Below are 19,825 nucleotides of genomic sequence, written 5' to 3' on the forward strand. Positions count from 1 at the left end.
CACGAAATCCATTGCTGAACTTCTCACCCTGGGAGTATCGTTGGTGCTGAACTACTGTTGGCTACTCCTGAGAGCAGCTCAGTTATGCTCACAGGCACGGTTGCCCTGCTACCTACACCCTTTTCTTTCTTGTTTTTTTAATAGGCTAATTTTGACTTTGAATCTCTTTTCCTTTGCTGTGGAAACGACCATCCTACATGGAAGCAGTCCACAGGATGCAGAGCAGGACTCCAGCTCCTCCATCCATATCCACAGAAAGCTGCATTAATATCCTGACAGTGGGCTCCCATCATGGTAGGAAGGGGAATTTTTAAAACAATTAATTTCCTAGCTGTTACTCGCCTCACAGAGCACTTAAAGGAGGAAAACACAGCCACTTTACCTGGGTAACCACACAGGAACAGAACCCTTCCTAATTCTAATCCTAACCATGGCTGTTTGTAAATCTGTCCAGCTGTATGGAGGTGACTGGTAACATTTTTCCACCACGTCTTTTGTCCCCTTCCTTCGCTCCTGTGCTCCAAGATTTAGGCTCTGATCTTGTAGTCAGTACTGTGAAGACACATCCTTGGGCACGAGGCAGAACCTCCCTGAAACCATCAGGATGCTAGAAACAAGGAGGACATAGGACTGCAGTGGCATGCTAGCTTGAGAGCCTCATTTCTACACCCACGGGAGATATGTGAAGACAGGGCAAATAGTAGTACATTGTTTTACATCTCTCCCAGGCAGCACAGGACCACAGCTGTGCAGCGCTTACCTGGAGTGGTAGGACTGATGCCAAGGGGTGCCAAGCGTACCCTGAGATATTTGCATCATGCTGGGATCGGGTTGGTTCTCCGCAAGTTTGGTTGAATGCCAGGAGTGAGGTCGGCCTGGAGTTTCACTCCGCCTAGGTAAAAGCAGAAGGATTTTGCACATCAGCAACAGGCCAGGAAGATGAATGTGAAGTAACACCAACAGCCACATTTAGAATTGCTCGTGCTCCCTTCTCTTTCACTGCTATGTTCTTGTCTCTTCCAAGCAACTCAAGCAGTAATCACCCACCGTTTCTGATATTCACACAACATGCTTCCCCTCCCATTTGCAAGGCAACAGGCATGGCCAGACAAGTGGGTTATCACCGAATGCCGGGGGCCTTCTCCTCTACCTCCCAGCCAGAAGCCTTACCCCTTGGCGACCAGCCTGGGGCCCCTTTGCAGGGATCAGTTTGCAGGCTGGGCTGCCTGTGGACTCCCACGCGACGTACCAAGCAGATCGGCTGCATGTGATTCTTATGGATGCTGAAGAAGCGCTTTTCTCAAAAGGTTCCTCTCATTTTAAAGTGATGGCTGGCAAAGCCATCTAAGGAATCAAATACCACGAGGGGGTGGAAGGCCACACAATGCTGTTTTGATCTCTCCTTGGTGCTGGTAAAAATGCAGGAAGAGATGTGACAACCAAGTGCCAGTAATGTGTGTCCCTCACATCCCCCAGGGCCTTGCAGCCGGCCAGCTGTCCCCCTGCAGCATGTGAGCCTGGGTGCGTCCCCAGCCACGGCACGGGGCTGGCCTTCGGTTGCTTCAAGTCACCAACTCTAAGGAAGGCACCTCCATCAGCTCTTAGGAGAAAAAAGCACCGACAACTGCATTTAGAGCACAAAATGATGCAATGGAAAGACAAAGCAGGGGATTAGCGACCAAGTACCCTGAACATGCTGCACAGACTCTCCTTCGCCCCAGCCTTAATCCTGCCTCTGCTTTCCATGGGGCATCTCTCCCCCTGCTCCAGCACTCATCTCCACAGTTTCTAACTCTTCCTGTGAGAAAGAGGAGCAGCACTGGACCTGTATACCACCAAAGTCCCAAATGTGACAGCCTGCAGGACAACCTTGACTACCTATAAAGCATAAATGCAAGAGGAGGATATGACGCATCTTTAAAGCCGTTGTCTTACAGAAAATTTCACAGTACAGCACATCCTGAACAAGTCAGTAAATAGATTTACATGCCCTCTGTAGATGCAAACCAGACACCAAAAGAGGACTGTCCTAGTACTGCCTAGGATTGTGAAAAGAAACAATACAGGAAAACGTATAGAGTAAAAATTGATTGTTAGGGTCAGATCCTTCACTAAGGATCAGACCCTTCACTAAGGATCAGACCCTTCACTAGGTAGCACAAGTTAACATTGGCACTGGCTGATGTTCTATGACATGGAAAAGTTTTACAACATGGCAGAAAGTGAGAGGCAGAACCATTTCACCAGTAGATTTTCCATACAGATTTCAGAAGGACAGGTCATTCCCTCATCATCAGCTAAAAGAAGAAAGAAAAAGGGACATTCTTTTCCTTTTAACAGCATGACAGGATTGTCTCAAGAAAAGCTGAACTGGAGGTTTACAGACGGTGAGCTGAACCAAGCACTGTTTTACCATTACGTGGGTAGATGGGTAGGTGTGTTTACAACAGAGCTCTTTTGTTAAGCTCCTTGCCCAGAGAAACAAGGAAGCTGAACACTGCTGGATGGGAAGTTGACAAAACTGTTTATTAAGAATAACCCACATTCTTGCCTTTTCCGTTGCAGAGATTTAAAGACTCTCTTTGTACTTTTGAGTAGTACAAACGCCGAGCATTATTTTTTTTTGCTTGGGAAAGCACGCTGAACGATCACAGGCAAAGCACAGTAACCCTTGATTTGATCAATAAAAAGCTGCAAGGGAGCTGCGTAGCCAGTCTTCCGAGCCACAGGTATTTTAAACCCTTTTGGTCGATATCCTTATAATAATACAACACGTGGACAGTGAAGCTGCGAATTTAAGTCAGAAAACATGCCGTACTGGCTCAGTGCAGGATAACCTTGCATTGTTTCCACACCTACCTGATCCTGGAAACGTGGATTAAGGGTAACCAAATCTTAGCCGAGCCTAAGCCAAGAGAGGAAGCGCTGCGGTACACATGATCTCCAGCTCATGTTGCAGACTCCCACAGGTGATCTCCGAGGCGGCGGCAGGATGGAAGTATGGAGGGTGTCTGTGCACACACATGCACCAAAAGGCAGAGAACAGGGGGCCTGATCCAGTCCCCACTGAATCAATCAAAAGACTCTCCTTGAGACAGAGCTCGGAGGTTGTAAAAGAAAGGTACAGCTGATGCTGCCAGTGCGTGTGTGTGGGTGTTCAGGGAATGCCAAGAATTTCCTACCTTCAGCCTTTTGTAACACCTGAAAATAGCATCTTGCTTCACCCTAGTTCCTTAAACTTACTTTATAATTATTATTGTCTAATTAGGGAAAAGGACTGGAAGTGGAGTGCAATATGACAGTGAGCACCACAGTGTCTATGGGAGAACAGCTATTTCTCGTTACAGATGGAGGGGGAGCTGAGCACGGTTAATCTGCCAGTTTTGCAACAGCTTTTTGTTATACTTGCTTTATTGCAGAGCACAACTTCCAGGAAGCAATAAAAACCAGTGCAAGATTAAACTCTTTTTGGCAAGTGGGGCAGAACTGTTTTTGGAAAGCCTACAACATCAGATCCTGATTCATCCCAGACAAACTGGCTGAGTGATAAAACTTGCAAATGCAGCAGCTAATTCCTGACTTGAGTGAAGACAAATAAATCATTAGATCTTTAGCTGGTATAAACTTGGTGTAGCTCAGTTGCCTTGAACAAAACCAGGAGCAAAAGCTGACACTTTGTTCCAGCAGGCTGTAGGATTTCAAAATGCAGAACTGTAATAATAATAATAACAACAACAACAATAACAAAATGACCTCATCCCCTTATCCTTTATACTAGTTCCTCAAGGGCTGTACCTGTACCATACTTGCGAAAGCGTCTGGACAATCTTACTACTAAAAAATTCTCCACTTCAAATCATAGAGAAAACGATCCCTCTGTTGTAAATGCCAAGCCTGGAAAAGAGACTCCTGGTTCCTCACAGACACCTCCAGTGATCAGATAACTTGGGCATCCAGGTCAGGTTGGCATCATGACAAATGTCTTGGAGCTGAGATACCCTAAGAAGTCAGTGGACCTTGATGCAATGCTGGCATCTAAATAGGCTCCATGGCAGGTGTAGCACTGATTACATACCAGATACTGCCAAATTCACAGCGTAAACTGGAAAACCAAAGGGAAAAGAATAGTCTTTAATCTTGTCCAGCTGCTGTTATCTGGGTGCTCCTTGTTGCTATACTAGTCACAACATTTTCAGACAGAAACGTGACCGGCACATTAGCAGTCTCCTCTAACGCAGTCTGGCAAAGGCTTGATGCAGTCTGAGCTGCGAGGACCATACTGACAATTCTGAGGCCCTTTACCATTAATAGCTCTGTAGCTCTCTCTTATTAGGAAGAGCTGAGCATGTTCTTCTTTGTAATCTCTGTAGATTGTTTTTATGCTTTGCATGCAAAACAGTAATGGAACTTATTAAAGATACCTTGGCATTAACTCTACAAAAGAATCAGCATCTATAGAACAGCCATCTGAAGCTTTCTTCACAGTATAACTGAAAGTTTGATTTATCTTTTTCCCTAGGTTACAAACTAAAACCACCCAGAGCAATGTATTCGGTCTAATTTACGTTCTTTACATACTGTTCCTGCCAGATGCCAGAGTACAGGCACAACCTGCAATTCAAATGTACTCCAGCCTTGTGTCCTCCAAGAGCGCACATATACCTCTGTGTAAAAAAGCCCAACTTTAACCAAAGCAAACAACCCAGCTTCTTCACATTGCCATTTTCATTTTTTATACATTTGCCTAGAAAAGCTTCCCTTTTCCTAAACCTCCAAGTGGAGCAGCTTTGCAAGAAAAGAAAAAGGTGCTCAAATAACCCCTGCAGACTCCTCCGCTCCAGGTTTCCGACAGCAGCCTCCAGGTTGCCAGCAGCATGCTTTGGCTGAGGTCAAGGAGCTCAGCAATACCGACCGTTGCTGTTGCAACAACTGCAGGTGGATCCTTACACCCAATTTACGGGACCTTGGGAGGAGAAGCAGGAAGGAAGCAGTTCCCTCCCTTCACATGCCATATCCTGGTCTTTCACGGAGCAGGATCCTGGGGCACACATCATGGGAAGTACTTGCTGTGCAGATTAGACAAAGCATGAGAATATCAAAGCAAGCTGCTGAAGCTAGAAGAGAAGGATTTCACAGGGAAAGCATGTTCTCTTAGGAAACACAGACTGAATTTTATCCTTGCAGACAGTAACAGTACGTACCTCAGCCTTTCAGAAAGCTAATGAATCAAAGCCAGGGAGGTGATGTTGTGGCTGACCAACCAGCAACTCAGAGTCATCTATGCCCCAGTAAATTGATCTATTTCTACTGCAACACACCCACAGGGCTTGCGGGGAGTTAAGTTTTCATCAGTCTCATGTCTGACAAACACATCATCCAAGACGACTGAATAGAGACCATTTGTGAACAATTCTTCTACCACTGACCTTGTGCTCATTTTTCCTCTGTCCCAGGAAGCTTCAAAATCCTCCTCAGCAAAGACAGAGAACACGGAAGATAAAGGCAGCAAAACCTTTCAAGAAAAGCATCTCTCCCCAAGAAGTAGAATCCATCTGCTGATCAAGGCAGGAGCAGTAGTCGCCAGGACACATTCTCCATGACCTGCAGGGATGGTTTTGACCAGCTGCTAGCGTTAACGTGACCAAGAAAGATGGGAAGAAATAGAAAAGAGACCTAAGGCCAAGAGGGTCACGCTGTGCCATCGCAGACAACCGCAGTCCCTGTGGATGTCCTTTTCCCCAGCAGCCATGTGGCCCAGATGGCTGTGTGGGAGGTTGCTGGAGCTGGAAGGCATAGCCATGGCCTGGCCCATTCAGCTGGGGAGATGGAAAGGGACAGGGGCCCTGCAGCAGAGACCTTCCTCCTATAGAAGAGAAGAAAGATTTGGACACAAATGCAAAGCTTGGGTCTCTCAGATCCAATCCCAGGCACTAAATCACAAGCAAGAAAGCCAAGAAGGCAGCTGCCCATCCTCGCAGTGGGTAACATTTCAAGCTAGTGATATTTCTAAAGTAACAAAAAGTACGTGGCAGAGGTATGTCCTGAGCCATACTCCGCTGCATGGTGCAGTAGGTTCTTTCTACACAGAGAGACTCCGATCACAGCGATTCATGTGTAACCTCACAGGGTGATTATGTACCTGCATAAACATAAAGCATAAACAGCAATCTGAATTTTCACCACTGTGGACCAGTCTCCAAGATGGCCACATCTAAAAGGAGCACTAGCATAGCAAGGGTAGGTTCTACAGACATCCTAACGTGCTGATGCAGTCCCCATGCCTAGCTATTAAGCAGGAGATGAAGGAAAAACTAAAGCACTCTGAAGCCTATTAGGATTTCGACAGAGCGAGGCCACAATCTACTCAAAGCAATGTCGCTCTTAATTAAGGTTCAGTCATGGTTCTAAAAATAAGCATAACAGACGAGGCCAATTAGAAAGAAGTCCGACCATAATGGCGTCAGCCTGATGTGTCTTTCACTGAATCTGTCTTTTTAGGCTCACAGAGCCCTTCTGGTAAATTCTGGGGCAGGAGAGATCTGGAGTGAACTCTGCCCTTTCATTATTTTGGCTCAAATGAAAGAGAACTCGTTAGAAAGACCTGAAGTATATGAAATAGTATCTCATGTCATGGATCTTGGGCAAGAGCGTCTCCTCACCTATAGAGGAAAGGAAGAGTTACACCCCCCACCCCTCTTTATGCTCAGATTAAAACTTTCCCTAAGTTAAAAACATACTGAAAACCCCCTCATTTCAGAACACGTAGGTGAAATGTGTGAATATTCTCATACCAGTACACAACATGTTAATCTCTGCAATTTCTAGAGGATAACTCCCCACTTCAGGAATCCCTTTAGAGTATCTCACACTTTTTAGCAGTCTCAGTCTTAAACAAAACAAAAAAAGAAAAAAACTTGAGAAAAATACCCCAGCTGAGTTCAGGACTCTACCCCAGAGCAGTCTGGCCTCAATTTTCTCCCCAGCCCCTTTCCCAGTGGCATAGGCAGATGTCATGCGTGTGTATTGTTCCCAATTGACGTGTCAGATGCTATTTGTTTTTCCCCTTTGATGAGCATCACTTGGGATGTCTGGATTGCATCAGACCAGGCCCTGAGTGCCACATCAGAATGGGGAGACAGGTACCGAGCTCCCTGAAGTCTCTCTGGGTTGAGGAAGCAGACAATCAGAGGCTTCTGCTCAGATTTCCTACCATTACCATCGCCAGCTCTTCGGGAAAAACTCCCTGCCATACCACTGGAAACAAAAGCCCTGTATGAAGGCAGAGGTGACAACCACGTACGTGGATGTACATACAGATTTTTCTCCTGTTCTTCTCAACTGCACATGTTGAGAAGGAAATGGCCTGTCTCTCTTCCTCTTCTTCTCTCCCTGGTACCAAAAGCAGGCAGAAAAAATGGTGCAGAAAGATTATTTTGTGCCTGGGAATGACCAAGGGCACCGCAGTGTTCATCATGCTGTGTCTGGTAAGGGACAAGGTGTTGATGGTTGAAGATACATGAAAGCGTGAAGTGCTGCAGCAAAATTTGCCAGTTTGCAGGAGGCCAAAGATGGCTTTTCTTGAAAGAAACGCTCTGTGCCCCAGGCTGCAGAAGGAAATGCTGGGATCGCTCAGAGGTGATGGCAGCTGTGAGCAACGGTCGCTCCTTAGTTGAACTCAGGAACAGTCAAACATTGTAATTAATGATTATTGGTCTTGCACATCACACCTCTGCGTTATCACATTTCTTTGGTAACCCCCAGCTTGTCTTATCCAAGAAAGAGGCATTTATCCATTTTCCAGAAAAGGAAACAAAGGCCTCGAGAGGTGAAGTGACTTACATAAAATCACCCAAACAGCCCTACCGCAGAGTGCAGTGCTAGGAACTGGACTGAGCGCTGCTGCTTCATTTTCCCTTTGCCCAAGCATATATCTGACAGGCAATATTTAAATTGAGGACTTTGCCCTACACAAAGAAAGGGTCCCACTGACACTCCCTGACACTAACCAGACAACAGACTTGAATAGGAACAGCAGGCTTTGGTTATTAGTGTGAGAGGTGATGTATACAAGCTTCATTCTTGTTGATTACTGAATTCAAAGACTACTGGGATCTTCTCACAGCTTTCTTTTTTAAAGAAAGCATTACCAAGCAACATGATAAGTATGATCTAAACTGCAAAATAAAAAGTATTTCAGATTTCTGTTTCGAGAAAGTACTTGCCACCAGAATAGTCCATCTGTGCCATTCACACAGGACTGCGGCTTAGACATGTAGAAACCAAGACAGGTTCCTGCCTGCTACTTGGAGCATGCATAGATTAGAATGGGGAGCTGGTGAGCATGGGATTAAAGACCCTCTACTTGCAACTTTCCTCTACTTGCTACAGTTTTACTCTGTTTCCTTTGCTGGAAAAAGAGGGAAAAAGAACAGACATGGAAAAGAGACAGATGACTAGCTTACAGTCTTTGAGAAGGACCTTATTATTTGCTGTCTTCTCCAGGCATTCATCTCTCAGAGCAGGGCAGAAAATCTCAGCATCCAGACCCTACAGTGGCTTCCCCTGCCCATGGCTTTGCAGAAGTCACAGAGCTGCATTGATTTGTCCATATTGATGAATTGGCCCAACGGGCTTAATTCAAATAATTTTTCCTCATTCTTCTCCAGTCAGTAAATTAGTTAAAAAGACAGAAAAACAAGCATAGCTTAGATTCTTTTGCACTCTGATATCAAACACACAGCAACTTGCAACAGGAGAAACTTAGAAACAATGGAAGGAATGTGTTTTCCTAGTCTCGTTCAGTGCTTAGGAGGAACTCAGTGGCTGGCAGCAGAAACGCTGCCCTGTGAGCCTGATTATCCAAACGCAAACTGGACAATGAGTCACGGCAGGTAACCAAGGGGATTTTCAGGGCAAGCGTTTCAGACAGTAGCTGGGTTCTCCTCAGAGTTACAGGGCTACAAATCACAGGTAACACTAATAAACTCAGCACCAAAGTGTGAATGTAGAAATGATAAATGGGAGAGAAGAAGGTCCTTTAGGTGCATGTGCTGAATGTATATATACATATATATATATTTGTGTGTGTGTGTGTGTGTATCTGTTCACAAACAAACTGCTTGCTGAGGTACTGCAAGGAAAAAAAAAGGCAAAGGGTACCAAGGGGAATCTAATCAGATGAAGTCGTGATTTACTCCTAGCTGGGAATTCACTTTCCCACTGTTCCTGCAGGGACCGAGTGGGATAGGTGGCCGTCCTTGAGTATATCACTGGGACTTACACCAGTGGGGTGAGTGAAATAGCAAATCTGCAGTGATCTAACACAATTCAAGCCACAAAACGGCTAATGAACCTATCCTCTCCCTCAGGGAAACTTTAAATCACTTTGGTAATGAACATTTTTTTGGTGAAAGACACCCCTGCATCCGGATTTCTAGAACTAATTCTTCCCTCCTCCTCATCTCAGATTGCCCTTTGCTGATGGGTAGAGCTGTAGTAACGGGGCTGCACCAGCTGGCAATACCACCCTGGTCTTGCTTATTTTGCACAGCGGAAGAAATGAGGCAAGCTTCAGTGAGCAATCATTGAGCGTACACTCAGGAAGGTAACTGCAGGCTGGTGCTGCGCTGCTCCTTTCCATAGATGCTCAACTAACCGGTCCTGAGCTCTGGATTTCCCCTTTGACTGAGGACATTCATTCATCACCCCCAGTTTCAGAAACCGATCGAGACTGCTGACAGCCCGTCGCCTTCATCAGCCAGGGTGAGTCTGTGGAGAGTAAATAAGCAGGGGAATTGCACCCGGCGCTAGAGCCAAAGCAAAGCCCGCTGAGTCTGAAATACCCTCCCACACTCAAATTCTTATACATTAAAGTAACTTCCTGTTTCTAACCAAAGCTTCAGCCCGAGTTAAACCGAGATATGGATACACAGCCTCTGACACTGCCGGAAAAGTAAAGCAAAACATTGGCTCTGCATCCAAAGACAAATTAATCCAAGTGAAACACTAAACTTTGGAGCTTCTGTGAGGATCTGCTACTAGATCGACAGGCAAGTGGGATTTACAGAGGGCATATGCTGAATAACTCATTGCTATAGGAAGGTGGTGGGTATTATGGGAGCTCCTTTCCCAAATTTGCTGTGGGTCACATACCTCAGGAATGGCCCACACTCCAGTCAGAGAAAAATCTCTCCCTGATAAAACTAGCTTGAGGAGAGATTTCAGGCTCTAAAATCTGCTCCATCTGAGAGACAGGTAATTTATGGTGCAAATCCTCATCTGGAGGAAAGCAATACAAATTTGGTGAGGCTGCACACATGAACACTGGTGAAGAGCTGAGCCCTTTCTCCTGCTTTCGCGGCCCCCCAGGGTCAGCATCCATAACTGTTTGCAGTGGCTAAAAGCTGGAGCAACTCCACTAAGGTCAGCGGGTTTGCTCCAGAAGTGCATCCTTGCTGATAAGATCAGAACGTGACTTCACGTGTCGCATTCCCTTCTCAGCTGCTCACTAACAGGCACCGAGCCACATTTCCTCCAGCTATAGGAAATCAGTGCAGCTTTTGGACTTCAAATAAGTCAAGGTCTGGCCTGGATGCAATGTTGCCAATAAAAGTCACTGCTTTGACTTGATAGTGCAAATCTCAGAAGACTGAGACACAAAAATCTATGAGGTCATTCAGATTACCATCTCAATGATCTAAGAGGCTCTTTTGAGGCCAGCAAAAGCTTTGCCTGAATAAATGCTGTAGGATTTGGTCCTAAACTGCATGGACAAAGGAAGGAAATCAGGCTCTGCCACAACACTTGCTGATCCAGAGCAATTCAGGAAGCTGACTTCTGAAGACAATAATTTAAAAATGAAGACAGGCACTTAACAGGGTTGTCATGAATGCCAAACTCCCACTGAAACTCACAAACTCACAAGAAGCTAGGCAGTTTTGGAAAGCCAGGCACCTAAAGCTGGGAAACCGCAGCAGGCTTACATCGCTTCTGTGGAGATATTTTGGTCCTGCATCTCTGATGACCTTTACCACCACTGATAAGGTTTGAGGAGAAAGGACACCTCTTCCTGGACTCCTTCTCAGTGACTTACGCTCAGGCATATTGGCAGCCAAAGCGGTAACTACTTTACACCCAGCCCTATGTAAATGCTACCAACATCCAGCAATGCTGATGCTTGACTCAAAGCCCAAAAGGTGACTTCATTTCCCTGGCACCATGCTGAGTGCAAGAAAGCCTTGGGAAAAGGTGGGAGTGAGGTTAAGAAACTGTCCTGGACCTCCTTCACCACCTGATGCCGCAGATGCTGGGCATTCATGCTGCTCTGCTCCAGCATTACTGTTGCCCTCACTCCCACAAGAGCAAAGCGGAGTTTGCCAGCCACTCTCCAAGAACAGCGGCTGCAAAACACACACAGCAGACAGGGACACAGACACACACATTCTCACCTGGTCTTCAGCCGTAATTTAACTCCTCCCGACCACGTGGCTTTGCTGGGCTGAAAGTCAGTGGTCATGCATTCTGGACTGAGCAGATTGGGAGACAGGTCGGTGCATCGCTTTGCTGCATGTGTGTCCCTGTCAAAAGAAACCAAGGCCATGTAAACACCGTCACACAAAAACGTTAGCCCTTGTACCCTAAATTTAATAAGGATTTTAGAAAAGAAGGCAATACACAGACCCAGAGGGCAAGGCAGGGCCATCAGTCTAGTCTTTAAAAAGTGCAAAGAAAATTTCACAGAAAGCCACGTCTCCCTTTCCTTCTCTATGTCGTTGCCCAGGATGCTATAAGAGTGAGATTTTGCTCTCCATTATACCTAGGCAGTGCTCAGCCCCTGCGAGTGCCCCTCACAACTGTTTTGGAGGAGCTGCACAATTATAGTAGAACTGCTTCTCAGCACACAGGAGTGAGATCAGCTGCAGCATCCATGGCACAAAACTAATTATCCTACATCTGTATTTTGGGACTCTTAATCTCTAAGTGTGGAGTTTAGAGCTTCCACTGTGCGATATGCCTTTTCCACATGGAACCACCTTATGAGAGCTCAGGGAACACTCTGAACACACAAGAGCAAAGCTAAGAGAAAGGTCCACACAGTGAAAGCAAGAAAGAGAAGCCTATCCCCCCCCCACTGATATTTCCACAACGTTAGACAACAAATATTTACCCCGCTTCATCACATGCGTGCAGAAGTCACACAAACATCATGTAACCATCACTTCAGCTCCTTACTTCTCCCAGGCACAGGAGAGAGCCTGAAATGGTCCAGTATTCCCCCTTGCTCCCATTTTTAGCACTGAAACGCGGGAGAGATATGAAGTTTCTGCTTTCTCAAGGAACCCCCATGCTGAATAAAAGCGTGTCTGAAAGGACCCCCTCTGTGCCTCCCTCAGCCCGCAGCGGGCCCTGGCCCGAGGTGCGCTGTAATTGCCTCTTGTTGTGTGCTTAGTGCGCTGCAGGCTGAGCGCACATGCCGGCATCTGGGGCTTTGGATAGCTGAGATGGCTTGGATGCCATTCCGGTGAGAGGCCAGCCGTCTTTGTGTCCGGCTCGGTCCTCCCCCACGCTCCCTCCCCAAGCCCCCACGTGCCAGGCAGGAATGTTAAGCCTCACATTGCGGATGAGATATAGCAGGGAAGCGCAGCAGCACTTTCACCTAGATTAGGGAAAGCGACTGGTCCAGAACAGCCTTTTTGCTTGCCCTGCTTATCTTCATCCAAATTTTACCCCAAATCCTGCCTTAGCTGCCTTTTCTTTCCGTGTGCCAAATCCAGTTCTGCTTTGTCTCTGCCACCCCTCTCCTCTGAGATGATGTCAAGCCCCTCATCACACTAGACATCTCCCTGCTCCTGTACCAGCCTTGCTATATACCAGGAGCACAACCTCCTTTACTGCAGCCCTGTGAAGTACCAGCACAGCTGACTGCTCCAATTCTCTTTGCTTTCCAAGTTTACCATGAAAAAATACTAATTTTTGGAGTAGAGATAGATAGAGATAGGACAGAAGGCCAGCTACAGATGAGGGTTTAAAAGATTGTACATAAAAAATTTGAATATACAAATAGGTATACAATTTTGTAAGCAAAATATATTTACAGCTGCAGTGTTTAGAGGACAAAGTCCTCTGTTTAAGGCTTTGTATGGAAACCCCGGAGAGATAGTCCCAGCCACAAAGAACTGCATTTCTGCCCCTACAACACTGGCCCTGAGAGATTTCTGTGACAAGGGGCCCCACAAAGCCCCTGGGAGCATTTAAGCACATCTCGAATTTGTGGCAAGGCTGCTGTGTATCATGTGAAGCCTAATGAGGTGTCTCGCTGACAGCATCGTGGCAGGATCCCATTAGAGGGGAAAGGATCTCAGCAGTGGCACTTGTCTTAACTCCGGGGCAAATCCTGACCTCCCTACTCAGGCCTCATTTCCCAGACAGGGAACTACCACCACTTACACCTCCCTGGTTTGCTAACGGGGCCATGAAGAGAAGATACAGTTTACCTGCAGATCCTTCACAGGCAGTTCCAGGCTGGGGTGACACAACCTTAGTCTGAAAGGGAGAACAGGCACTGGGCTGTGACCACTCCTCATTGATTCAGGGTAACCCTTGAATGAGTCTGAGCTGGTTGGTGGGTCACTACCAGGGGCTGGTCCAGCAGCCTTATTTGCAGAAGTGCCAATGCCTTTTTGAGGAGCAATGCAGGTGCTGAGACCTTTTGGAAAAGGCATCTGGATGTCCCAAAGTGCTGCCAACTGCCACTGTGCTATAACCCTCATCCCAACACCGAAACAAAGTCAAGGAGATTTCTTTGAGACAATTCTCAGAGTGCTGTTTCAACCTGTTTGAAAGCAGATACTGACACAGTAGAAGACGACCTTTGCCACGTTCATAGGAGATGCCTCGGATCAGCAATGACCTTTCCTAACACACCGCTGGCAGTGCTCAGACATAACCTTCCTATTTGTTTCCTGAATAGCAGACTTTGGCTCTCCCAAGCTGCACAATAGCTGTACTCCTGCAGTGAGTAAAGCTGCTCATCTCCTCTCTCGAGCAGTCAGCTACCTCCGAAGTAGCCAGTAACAATATTTAGGACTGGGAAATCTCCCCTGTGCCAAATACATTAAAAGGAGTAATAAGCAGCCTGAGAAACTGATATTAAGGAGTAAGTGCCTACAGCTTCCCGGTCACCACAGCCTAGTGATCTTTCAGCACTTAGGGTCTCCTTTTTTTTTTTTTTTTTAAACAGTTTTCTTAACATATGAAGAAAGCAAGAGACAGCACAGACTCCAAACTGAGCTGCGAGCAGAGCTTTCTGAGTAAGTCATTTCCAAGCGTTCCCATATGGATACACACAGACCCGACCCTCACAATCAGCAGCTACAAGGAGTGGGAGGGTAAGCAGCTTGGGTGTTCCCCCTCGCACAGTGAGAAACCCGTGCTTGCCAGCATGCATAACTTTGGGGTTTACCTCACAGAGACAAAGAAACGTTAATTAGTGTCTGCATGTGCTCTGGGGTTGTTGTTTGGGGGTAAGAAGGAAATGCAATGGGGTTTTTCCCGAGCCTCTTAAAAAACGATAATTACTGAGCTCTGTGTGGAACAGCGGGCTCAATAAGACATTGAAAACTAATCAGCCAGTCTATAAATAACACCATTAATCAAGCCCAGTGGGGAACACAAGAGATGAGGATCCTTCCACCAGTGAAGCACACACACATCAGGGATGGAGCAGAGCACAGCAGCTCTTCAGCAGCCACCGCCGCCGGGGGTTTTGCCAGATGCCCATGCAGGGGTGCCTCCAGTGAGAGCAGAGCTGGCTGAGCAGGGAAAACACCTGAGGCCAGCATCAGGACTGCAGCTCCAGAGGTGGAGACCTCCCCCAAACAGGACCCACAAACTCAGCACCTTTCCACCACCTTGCAGCTTCTGCCTCACACTCAGTCAAGCGACCTGACTGCTTATCCCAGAAGATTTTTTAAGACATTTCTAAATCATTTTCTAAGGCAGCTCAGTCTAATGACCAGGAGTGTGCTAATCTCTATAAAGATACTTCTTCAACCATAACACGGAAAAAGCCACCCAAGTGCAAAGACGTCAAGGGCCTACCTTGATCTTGACTGTCACCACTCACGCCTGCTCCTTAGAGAGACCGTTCTAAAGCCCGAGCTGCCCCTGGGACGGGATGGCACAGTGTGATAGCTCCCTGCAACAGCACCCAGCCTGCTGGGATGCTCTTTTAGGTTGGGGCTGCATTTTATTTCGGGATGTTGTAAAGTGCCTCCTCACAATCACATAGCTAAAAAGTATCCCTGGCAAGGAGTGGCCTGCAGTTGTTCTTTTTGTTATCATGTTGTTTCTAAAGCTCGCAAACAGGAGACAGGAAACCTTGCACGTTCTATTTAAAACTCCTTTACCTCCCACCTGAGGCTGGCAGCTGCCTCTGAAATCTTTCCTTTTCTGCAAAGTTCATGTTTAATTATGAACTGTTATTTATACTCGCTGCTTCCATTGTGCCTGTGGTATTTAATACCGCCCATGTTAATGAATAGCTGTACAAAGCCACTATGCTCAGCTTTTCCCTCATCTAAAAATATGGCCTGTTAGGAGTTTTTTCTTGATATTTGCTTGACAAACAGCAAAAGAATACAGCACTACAGATTTAAGCCTTTTTTAAAGAAAAGCCTGCTCCTCAGAAGTTTCATTGCCCCACAGGTTGGTTGCCTCTGCCTTCTGCAGAGCACCAGCCGCCAGAGGAAAGAGGCAGCACCTCTTGACCCCATGCAGTAATATCTCCTCAGCACACCCAGCAATGCTTTTTCTGAAACAGACATCATCGAAACTTTCCCTGTTTTTTACTACCCTCCTGAGACCTCTACAAGAAAGCACGGGTGGCCTTATTTCACGTTAATCAGCTCCCTGCAAGACTGGTTTGCTCATCGCTGCCATCTGATGTCTCATGTCCTTCCCAAGCTGTCACAATTCCTGCAGAACTCATTCGCTGTTTTAGGGAGATCCTTTGCTTCTGACCATAGATGACTCTGACCTCCTCTGGCTGCCTTATCTGCCTCCAGCGCTGACCTCCCGTTACCTGCATACTTGAAACGTTTCAGACCATTATCTTAACCTTTTGGGCTCTTGGCTCTTCTTTCTCACTTTCTTCGGTCTTCCTTATCCTTATTTATAATCTCCACATTCCAGTACAGATTGGTTTCCTAAATCAAGCCTAGACGATAAGTGGGGTTGCGTGCCTCTGCCCAGCAGATCCCCCAACAATTATGTCTGAACCAGCTGACCAACTCCAGCCAGGGTCTGCAGAGATATTATTCTCAATAAATTAAACTCCATGTTTCATAAAAGTAATTCCCTAAGTAATTGAAGTAGCATAAATCACTGCTCTCATTGATGAAACGCTGCGGTGTGAGCTCAGCTGCCTGGCGACAATTCCCAAAGAGGAGAGAGGTTTTACCCAGGGAAGCCATACAAAACCAAACTTCTGAAGTTTTGTCTACTCATAGTGTTTGTTCTCCAGCACATCAGCCTTATACTTCTTCTTTTAGCACTACCATCCTGTACTCTACTTTTCTGCTTAGCTGTCTATAGTTCCAGGTATGAGTCCAGGGTATGGCTGAGATCATCCATAAACAGCACCTGCAACTATGTTTAAAAACTATTAAAGTTTGTTTTTTTTTTTTAAAGAGATCATAATAGGTATTCTTCTAATGGTTCCACCTCTTGAAGTCATGATTACTTATTTTAAACTAACACCAGGTTTGCTGCCACAGAAATAGAAGACTTAAGGCCCAGAGGATCAAATCCCCAAATGTTAATAGGTTTAGTAATTTTTAATGTCTCATTACTTCTAAGCCTAATGTTATTCCTAGAAAAGAGGATGGAGCTTGAATTCTGATCTGTAAATCATTCGGGATCAACAGGAATGTTTATAACCACTACCAGAATTAAAAGCATTCCTAGAAAAATAACTGCTCACATGCTGACACTTCTGAAATTGAGATTAAAGCAAGGAGCTCCTTTTCCAAGTTCCACAGCGATTTGTAGGCATTCTTTGTCTTAAATCAGAACATGAAGCAACTCTCCTTCACTACAGAAACGGCCAACAGCACAGCACAGACACAAAAATAAGGAGAAGCAGTAACAAAGCAGAACTCAGCTCTGACAACCCCGCAAGGAGGGAGATGAAGGAGTTAAGGCTGCAGTTTTATCCTTATAGCACCCCGTGTTACACAATGTCACAGGGCATCCTGAGATCCCCGGCTCAGCCAAGTGACATAAGGAGAGTTCGGCAGCTTCACCTCTGGCTATCCTCATCCTGCAGGCTACAGACGAGCTCTCAGCAGCTGATGAGCTGGAATTACGTCTCCTTGTGAATGAAAACACCGCCTCCAGAACAGTTCCCCATCTCTCGGCAAACAGAAAGCCTTCCTGCCTCCTCTGTGCTGTTAAGCAGAGGGGCTCCCCTGGGAAGGGCTGCGGAACAGGAGAGAGACCACGCTCATCCCGGGCACCGACCTTGCACTCACCAGCGGGCATGCTGCTTTGTAGGTCCTCCTGCTCCGCCTGAAGTGAAAAGACTGGATTGCTTACGTATTTCTTATTTTGTTACCTCCTGCAGCTGATCCAGAAATAGCCCGTAATCCACATATCTGTCACACTCACAGAATCTCCTTTGGCTGAAGTGGAAGTGCCCTGTGTGTCAGAGCACAAAGGCCCAGGTCCTCTCCTGGACAGAGCACATGTGGGTCTTAGCTGATAGAGGCAGCGTCTGCACAGGTTTGTTAATCTGTGCTCATGGAACCCCCAAGCCAGACAAAGAGTCAGGATGAGCTGGAAATAGGTGGACAATTTTTTTTTTTTTTCCATCCGAAAAATTCTCATAAATTGAACTGAAACTTCTCTTTGGAGGGCATGCAGTTTGGACTAAAGCTTTTGCCAGGAAAAGTCTCTAAGTTCCTGGGTAAAATCTCCAGCCTGCCACTTAGGACACTCACCTGAGGTGGGGAAGAGCCAGGTTCAATTCCACAGTCTAATGAGGCAGATAAGGAATTCAAGGCTGTTTCACAGAGACCTCAAAACGCTACAGGTTCCACCTGTGAAAACCCCTGGAAGGAATTTCCATCCCAACGCAAAGCAAGACAGGTTTTGAAATCTCAATAAGGCTCATCGAGCACACGAATCTTGGGACCGAATTAGGTATTCTTCCCAGAGTTCCGCAGCAAGATCCATGTTTCAAGTAGAAACAATAATATTGATGTGTGGATTCAGATGGTAAGAAACTACACATCCCAAACCCAGTCAGAATGCTGCTGGCTGCTGCTTCTGAGAAACAGGGCTATTTAATACAAATCTTTTTTTATGCATCACAGGCACATCCATGCTGATATCTGTTAAGACAGGATTAGTAGAGCTGACCTTTGTGCCATAAGCCAATCACCAAAAGGGAAAAGAAGAATTTTTCCAGGAACAGTGCAGAGGCGGCTTGTACTTTTCTAAATGCACAGGCCATTGCTTGAAGGCAAATCAAAGGGCTAAGAAATCACAGACCTGTCTTGGGATGGCAAATTTTAGATGGATACATCTCACATTCAATCAACCACCACTTTCAATCTAATGGCTCCTACGTGGTCACCCTGAGCACGCGGTATTTCAGGGCAAAGAAACACTGAGGCTGAGAAGTCACTTGGAATTAATTCAGACTCCCAGCTTTCCTTCTAGGAGGGCTCTTCATTTATGCAACAGCAACTTAAACAACTTCAATAAGCCCTGACCTTCTGGTCCACCGAGAAAAAACCCGGAGAAAGCAAACTGCAGTTTGACTGTGCAACACCATCTTGTCCCACTTGTCCAGTGTTTTTCTGGCTTTCCCTTTTCTCTGAGATTGGATGGGTTTTATTTGACCTGACCTCAATCCCACAATCTGGCTGCACTGTGTTTGTATAGACCCACACAAACAAGCTGCTTCGGCGCCGTACCTGTTTGCAAGCAGAGATTTGAAAGGAGTATTCGCATTCACTGGGGTTCCTCACTTCATTTGGTATTGGCCAAGGGATCTTTGAGAAAATGAACTCCCTCTTTGTCTGTGAGAGAGACCTAATCCTCGTTTTGCCCTGGAGGATTACTGGGTACTTAGAAAGGCACTCACATGCACATTTTTGGTTCGTGCCAGCTGCATTTGGGTCCACAATATGTAGCGCTTGCTTTGGTCTTCAGGTTTCACAATAGGCATTCCACTGCACCCAGAACTCGACCCCAGAGACTGCCACCCTTTTAAAGACACCCTAAATCAGTGCTTTCTGAAATGTGGGCCTTCCCCTGCTTTGCATGAGTAGTTCGCCCTCAGACAGCGTGTGTGAATTCAGCACGCAGGCAGGCAGCTGGGCACGCAGCCCTGAAGACCGGAGTCTTTTCTTGTGCTGCCCAGCCGGCGGCTGGAGTGCACGGTTCTCTGTGTGGCCCTGCCAAAAAGACCTGGACCCTAGCTGGAAGGAAGAACCTGTAAGGGCTGAGAAATTAGCTTTTATCGCTAGTCAATTCCTGGCTCTTTGTAAGAGAAGTTTACGGTTATACTCAATTATAGCTCACTGGTTGTGCCACGGTACCACCCAGAGAGCCTGCCTGTTCAGGCACGGAAGCCCACCATTCCTGCGTTGTACACACTGATATATAATAAAAGGTCATTCTTTTTATTATAGGAATAGTAATTCCCATAATAATTCCAAATGCCCAGTGCCACAGCACCAAATCTGTGCGTAGCTGGGCTTTTACTGCTGTGCACAAGGTGGGCTTGTTGCTGGCCATGATTTTGCTCTATCCATCA

The 19,825-nt window shown here is 46.4% G+C and overlaps 1 protein-coding gene across 1 annotated transcript in view; it reads right to left on the reverse strand.

The window, feature by feature from the left end:
• Positions 1-19,825, reverse strand: part of SHROOM3 (shroom family member 3) — a 150,294-nt gene that overhangs the window by 21,547 nt on the left and 108,922 nt on the right. The window contains exons 3-4 of the mRNA XM_074154614.1: positions 11,448-11,576; positions 761-892 (exon numbers count right to left, since the gene is read on the reverse strand). Coding sequence (XP_074010715.1) covers positions 761-892; positions 11,448-11,576 — 261 coding nt within the window. The remainder of the gene's footprint in view (positions 1-760; positions 893-11,447; positions 11,577-19,825) is intronic.

The sequence above is a fragment of the Numenius arquata genome, chromosome 10 (assembly GCF_964106895.1).
Source record: "Numenius arquata chromosome 10, bNumArq3.hap1.1, whole genome shotgun sequence".
Classification (NCBI taxonomy): domain Eukaryota; kingdom Metazoa; phylum Chordata; class Aves; order Charadriiformes; family Scolopacidae; genus Numenius; species Numenius arquata.